The 7485-nt window shown below is 36.3% G+C and overlaps 1 protein-coding gene across 1 annotated transcript; it reads right to left on the bottom strand.

Annotated features, from left to right (window-relative positions):
• Nucleotides 1-3738: 3738 nt before the first annotated feature.
• Nucleotides 3739-7281, bottom strand: LOC105772849 (G-type lectin S-receptor-like serine/threonine-protein kinase B120). The gene is made up of 7 exons (XM_012594320.2): nucleotides 5863-7281; nucleotides 5406-5516; nucleotides 5096-5328; nucleotides 4788-4998; nucleotides 4436-4673; nucleotides 4193-4340; nucleotides 3739-4102 (listed from the first exon to the last, which is right to left on the bottom strand). The coding sequence occupies exons 1-7, from the start codon at nucleotides 7205-7207 to the stop codon at nucleotides 3794-3796; spliced, it is 2595 nt and encodes an 864-aa protein (XP_012449774.1). The 5' UTR covers nucleotides 7208-7281; the 3' UTR covers nucleotides 3739-3793.
• Nucleotides 7282-7485: the final 204 nt, after the last annotated feature.

Consider the following 7485-nt stretch of genomic DNA (forward strand, 5'->3'; position numbering starts at 1 on the left):
CCTAGTTGATATTCTGCCATAGTGGGTTGGGGTGAAATTGTATAAATTTCTATTTTTATGAGTTGGAGACGAAATTGTAAAGAATTAAAAGTTTAGGGGGAAAATGGTAATTTTTCCAAAATACGATTTTGGGTTAAATTGAATAAAAATATATTGAATTGAGTTAAATTTATCTATATAGATCAATATAGACGCCGTACGGCTTTAGATCGGAGCAAAGAGAAAGTCTCAGATTAATCGCCTATGTATCTATGTAAACTCGTCGAGGTAAGTTCGTGTGATTAAATTGTAAATATATGTTTTATTTTGAAATATGCATGAATTGTAAATTTGCTATATGTATACACTGTCGCATATCCAACAATGTACGACTACCGAGCCCCGTTTGAACCTTTGGAATTCGTAGGATACAAATGACATGTCATTAGGGTTTACATGATTTGGGTACTAGTCCTGAACGTCCTACCGATGGTTGAGGTCCTGCATGTGTTGTGAATACTCCACAGTTCGTGTTAATAGCACCGTGTACCTACGTTCTAACCCACAGCTCGTGTGAACATATCGATTTACTCATGAAAGCATACCGATCTATAGCTCAAGTGAGCACACCGATTCACAGCTCGTATGAGTATACATGTATATGAATTGATGGATTACAGTTATATGAGCTAGCACACTATGTATGAGCTATCCCGAGTATCTAACTATATTCTAAACGGTTCAACAAGCAATGTTCTGATACGAAATGATAAGAGTTCGATACAAACTATTACAGGTATACACATGAATTACATGGAAATGTTGTTACATGGTATATGGAAACTTGAATTGGTTGATACATGTATTTGGAACTTGATCAATTGTTGTATTCATCCACGTTTATTAGCTTACATATGTGTTTACATGGCTAACATGGTTGGTGAATATGTGCTTAAGCATTTGGCCAAATTGTGTTGGGATATGCTTGGTTTACTTACCTATTATATGACTAAATGGTAAGTTATATTCTATGTTATACGAACTTACTAAGCTTAAATGCTTACTATGTGCTATTTTCCGTGTTTTATAGTGAATCAGAAGCTCGTTCGAGTTGAAAGCTTATCGGAGCTATATCACACTATCCATCAACTCTTTTGGTACTTTCAGTTGTTTAATTTTGGTTATAATGGCATGTATAGGTATTTTGACTAATGTTGGCCCATGTGTTTTATTGTTGAACCATTTGGTTTGGCTTGAGTTGTGGTATTTTGGTGTTCTAATGAATTTAGTTTTGGCATGTAAATAATAGCCTTAATATGGTTGATGATTTGCTTAATGTGTTTGAAAGGTGAATTGATAACTGAATGTGCATATTATATATGTCTTATAACTTGTTGTGAATTGGTACTTTACTATGGAAGTCACATATGTATATTGAGGCTAGTAATTGAGTAGTATATTTGGTATCATTTGGTAAGTTAATTCAATGGTTTGTATTGATGCAAATCTAGTTGGAAGTTAGTTGACCATTTTGACCAAAATGAGTACATGATTATGCATGTTTACATATTACCATTTGATGTGCCTAAAGGCATATTGGTTGTATGATATTATACCATATGTATATGACTTGTTCATGCATGATTTTGATGCCTTGATATGGCTTGTCTATATGTGCAAAAGTGCTTGTAGGTACATGCTAGTTTGGGTTAGAAAAAATGGCTTGTAAAATGGCCTATTTTCGTCCACACGGGTAGAGACACAGACGTGTGTCTAAGCCGTGTGTGACACATAGCCAGGTGGCACGGCCGTGTGTCCTCTGTAGCTTTCAAAGGGTTGCAAGTCAGGCTGTTACACTGCTTAGCACACAGCTTGTCACACGGGCGTGTGGGGTTACTTCGAAGGGTACACGGTCTGGCACACGAACGTGTGGCTTGACCGTGTGACCCAAGTCAGTGAGTTACACTGGCATAAACACGGGTTGGGACACAGTCGTGTGTCCCTATTTTGAATGCCCACACAGCCGTGTGACCCTTACAATGTTGAAAATTTTCAATGTTTCTAAAAAATTCTCTGAGTTTCCAATTTAGTCCCAACTTGTTTCTAACGCATATTTAGGGCCTCGAGGGCTCGTATAAGGGACAATATGTATGTTTTTGACTTGGTTTTAATATGCTTATTGATATGATATGATATGATATGAAATGTTTATTATATGTGTTCGAATGATTTGAAAACTCCGGTAATACTTCGTAACCCTGTATAAACACTCCAAACACGATCATCTGCCTATTTATATTGATAAAAAAATATTTCAAATATTTTAAAAAATAAAATACTTTAAATTTAACTTAATTGATAATAACGAAATTCAAAATTTCGTCTTACCATTATCGCTTGAGCGGCAGAAATGTGCTTGTTATCGAAACGAATTAGAGAGTTTGTCATTTGTGATAACTTAATCGAAAAGAATAATATACGAAATAATTAAATAAAACTATAATAAAAATATTATTTTTGAACAAGCGTATCAGAAAATTTAGAATAAAACTTGAGAGAATTGAGAGTTTAAAAAGAATTGATAATGTTGGATTTGAGTGGGGAAAAAAATGGCTTGGTATTTATAGGAAAGAATCTTACCGTTATGCCCTTTAAAAATTTTACCATTGCCAATGTTCAAAAAACTTACCATTGTGGGGAAGGGACGCGCTTTCCTACTAGTTGTTCAGAAAGTATATGCGCTTTTTATATCTCTGAAAATAATCTATTTCTTTAAATTTAAAAAAAAAAGAAAAGAAAAACCTAAAAGATGAAATAATATTTTCATATCTATGCAAACACAAACACAATGTTTTCGGTTACTTGCAATTCTAGTCAATTAGTCCTTCCAGGTAAAGGATATTTTATCTTATATTTATCCTCTATAAAATTCAAACGTCAAACCAATGATTAAGGTTTTTATTTTATAATGTTAAACTTCTGCATCATTAATAAATGTTTTATCAACAGCTAATAAATGTTTTATCAACAGCGAAGAGATATAAAATAAATTAGATTATTTTAATCACCCATGATGTGAGTGAAATGTTTTTTATAAACAATATATTTATAAAATTTTATATAAAGATCAAGCAACACTTTAGTTGGATTGGCTAAAATCTAAAATTCATGTGTCCTTTAATAAAATAAATTGCATGAATTATCAAAGAGAAATTTATTTTTTAAATGCAAATATAAGAGGCCTTGAATTTTCTTAAATCAGAAAATGAAGAATTTATTTTAAAAAAAATTTATTTACTTTTAATTTCAAAAATTAATGATAAAGAAAATGCCGATAATTCATTATGCAAGAAATTTTCAACTTTAAAGTTAGAAAAGTCAAAGGCAGAAAAGAATGGTTTTGAAAAGGATAGAAATGGGGAAGCCTCAACGGACCCATCTTGGACCCAGGCTCTGTGACGGGCCAATGGCAGTGACCGCGAGGCGAGAGTGGCTGCTGCGTGGGCCTGTTTTCTCATAAAAGCTAATTAATCTGGGCAGCAACCGTGTCAAGTACTTAGCACTCCATATGACGGGTCCATTTGAGTGGCTGCTACTCCGTTTGACTGGAAGCAAGGTCACCTCATTTGATGGGGTTCCCCATATTTCTGCGGTTGGTTTAGAGTCACCTCAAAGCTTGGACCACTAATACTGCAACTAAGAGAAGCAGAGCTTAGGTTGAGGAACTCTCTCTTTTTTTTTTTTTCATGAACATTTAAATGATATAGAAAATATTAAATATTATATTTCATGTAATTTTTATCTACAAAACAATCTATCTTCCAACTATTACAGTGACCGTGAGATCATTTGAAGATACAATTTCCTGAGCGTCCCCTATATATTCCTCTTCTATGGCGCTCCGCAGGAAAGTATAAGTAGGTTTCGTAGGCATGGGGAGCGTGGGAGTTTCACTCTCGAGCAATAACACCACAGCCGCCATTGTTGGTCTATGCACTGCAGAATCTTGCACGCACAGCATCCCTATATGTATACATTTCAACACTTCATTTGGAGAGCATGTATCTCGAATGGAAGGATCCACCAAATCCATCGCTTTATCTTCACTCCAAAGACGCCATGCCTGAAGCCAGTTCCCAATCAAATCAATATATATTTCAGCTTCAGCAGTAGCAGATAAGAACAAATGAATGCTTTTTCTTTTTAAACTTACATATGAGAGAAGACTAGTGTGGTCAGATGAGCGAAAGGTAGTATTCCTTTGGCCACTAACAATCTCTAACAATAATACCCCAAAGCTGTAAACATCTGATTTTACTGAAAAGAGGCCTTCCATTGCATATTCAGGTGACATATATCCACTGCATTTTAAGAAAAGAGGCGATTAGATATGTCTAAAGCTATTGAAATTGTTTGAGAGTTGGGCTTCCGGTTTTAACATGTAGCGATTGCTTACTATGTGCCAACTACTCGAACTGTATTTGCTTCATTTTGGTTACCCTGAAACATTCTGGCCATACCAAAGTCTGAAATTTTTGGATTCATTTCTGCGTCTAACAAAATGTTGCTGGCTTTTAAGTCTCTATGTATTATTCGGAGTCTTGAATCTCGATGGAGATAAAGAAGTCCTCTTGCGATGCCTTCGATAATGTCCAGGCGGGATCTCCAGCCTAGCTCTGCTTTCTTGGTTGCATCTGCCAGAAAGTTTATCAGGAAGCAACCGTTAGCACAATCAAACAACTACAAAGCCTAATAAATTATGACAGACAACTACACAAACCTCTAAACAAGGATAACAAGGAACATACCAAAAAGAAGATTGTCCAAACTTTTATTGGGCATATACTCATAAATCAGCAGCTTTTCTTCCCCTTGAATGGAGCAGCCCAATAGTCTAACAAGATTTCTATGTTGCAGTCTGGCTATCAAGATAATTTCAGTTTTGAACTCCTCTAAGCCTTGCCCGGAGTTTCCTGAAAGCCTCTTCACTGCTATTTCTTTACCTCCAGGAAGCTCTCCCTAGGGATAAAAACATAAACAGTAACCGTCATTACCTTCGATTCAATTCAATAACATTACACACATTTTTTTTTTTAACTAAACTAAAGAAGCTCACCTTGTATACAGCACCAAAACCTCCTTGCCCAAGTTTGTTTCCTTCATAAAAGTTCTTTGTTGCAGCAGCCACAACACCGAAATTAAAAATTGGTAACTCTGGCCCATTATCTTGATTCTCATCTATAAGGATGTCAGATGGTCCTGAAAGATCTGCTGAAAATTCTTTTCTTTTGGACTTGGACACATCGAAAATTGCTACATCCTTGTCTTTGCAACATGGCATTGATGAAACTGCAGACAAACTGGAAATATGAATACCCTCTTTCCTTTTCTTTTCTTATTTTCCTTTGAGGGAGAAAAGTACTCACCTTTCACTTTCTTCTTGTATCTCCATAGTAGCCATAGAGATGCCACCAAGAAACTTGCCACCACCACACAAATTATAACTATCACAAGATTGGATATCTTCCTCCCGCCATCTACAATTCAAGTGAGAAAAAGAAGGGTGTTAGTATATGTTGTACACATATCTGATATAGGTAAAGATCCTCTAGTAGCAGAGTCAAATTTGCTTCATATTTAGTCAGCTAATAGAGACAGAAGAATCAATGTTAAAACGAGTGTATGGTCTTAGCCATTTTTGTTAACATCATTCAGCTCACTAGAAGCTTAGTTTGAAGTACCAATATCCCTAGAATTATGACCCCATATCTGATATAGGTAAAGGGCAAGGCGTGGGAATCAAAAGGAAAAAATGCAGAAACTTTAGAACTACTCTATGATAAAAATGAGCTAGCTAAAAACTTCTAATGGACCAGATCTTACCTAATTCAGAATGATGGAGGCGATAGAAGAACAGGAAATTCCCAGCTTGCTGAAATTGCTGAAAATGCTGCATATCGATCAAGTCCCCTGTCCATACCATGCATCTAATCCCAGTAACAAATGCATATGCTTTACATTGACAATTTTCTAAGCATCTCTTTCCACAAGCCTCTGTGTTCTCCTCAGATGGCAACAAGGTTGCTAAATCAGGTAACTTGGTGCACTTGAGTTTCTTAAATCCATCTGGTTTACCATTTTCCCGAGATGTACGATTCGTGCTTTGGCATTGCAGTTGGATCTTACGTTCACACCCAGCTGACCAGTTCTCTTGATCCCACTGATCTTTAAACTTTGGTTTAAACCCTTCTAAACAATTACAGATTCGACGAGAATTTGAGCGGTCACAAGTCGCATAATTCCCACAATAATTATAAAGCTCACATTTATTATCAGGGTCAGGCTCTGATTGCAGAGGTAGCCACTTCTTCTTATCATCATCCCACTTTAACTGCCGTTCTTTACCTTCCCAGGATATCACAAATCTAAATAAATCTTGGGTTGGTGGCTTGTATGTAATATACATGGTCCCAGTTTCATCAGGCAAAGAAATTTTGAAGCCGTGGAAGGAACTAACATTATTACTCATATAGGGGATCCCTATGAAGAACTGCAGATTCCATTGCCCACTTCTCCACCGCCTTCCCTCTTTACCCCATATCACTATCTGTTGTCCTCCATTAGGATCAACGCCCATGCTGTAGTTCCCTGGTGAAGGATCAGTGGCTGATTTCCATGATCTGTAAGGATTGGACACACCTATTTTTGAACTCACTGGAACTCTCATTCCTGGCAAAAACGTATCAGTTGGGTTACTGAAACTCTGCCATAAGGCAGTATTAGCATCACTATCATCAATACTATCATTTCTTGATAGAACGAAATTTCCAGTATTATGGAGTCTTGCTGCAGTGTTGTTTGCCGAACTTGTAACTGGAGCTAACCAGACTAATTTGTTATTTCCATCGCGGAGTACTAATTTGCCATCAACTTCAATCCTCAAAACTCCATTTCTGTCTGATATTGGACTTTTTCTGTTGGCAACCCAAACAACTGCTTTCTGATCAAACGTGTACCATATCCCCACATATCTAGATGTGGAGTTTACAGGACTGAAAAATCCTAGTTGAAAATAATTATTCTCCGATTTCAAACTGTGGCCATCTCTTATTGTTTCGCCTTGCCTGATTGTATCATTAACCGCACGGCAAAACTGAGCAAAAGAAAACAGTAGAAAAGTTAATGAAGCCAGAAGAAGAACAACTGGGTTTCTTTTATGAGTTCCCATATCATAGTCTAAGAAAATTTCAGAGACTAAGAAATGGAAAATGGTTGGGAATTAAGAAGAGAAAGATTTAAAGGGCAGACTTGTTGCAGTAAACGAAACCAGGAAGACAATTTGGACTTCTAAAACCTGCAAAAACCAAAACGAAGAACTTAGGAAGTTTCTTAAATGTCAAAATCACACGTTAAAGCTTACTTTAGGCAGGGAAATTTAATGACAAATCAGAGAACGCTGACTGATTAGGTGGTGGCTAATGAAATTTGAGCATTAGTTTCCACGTG

The sequence above is a fragment of the Gossypium raimondii genome, chromosome 6 (genome assembly GCF_025698545.1).
Source record: "Gossypium raimondii isolate GPD5lz chromosome 6, ASM2569854v1, whole genome shotgun sequence".
NCBI lineage: Eukaryota > Viridiplantae > Streptophyta > Magnoliopsida > Malvales > Malvaceae > Gossypium > Gossypium raimondii.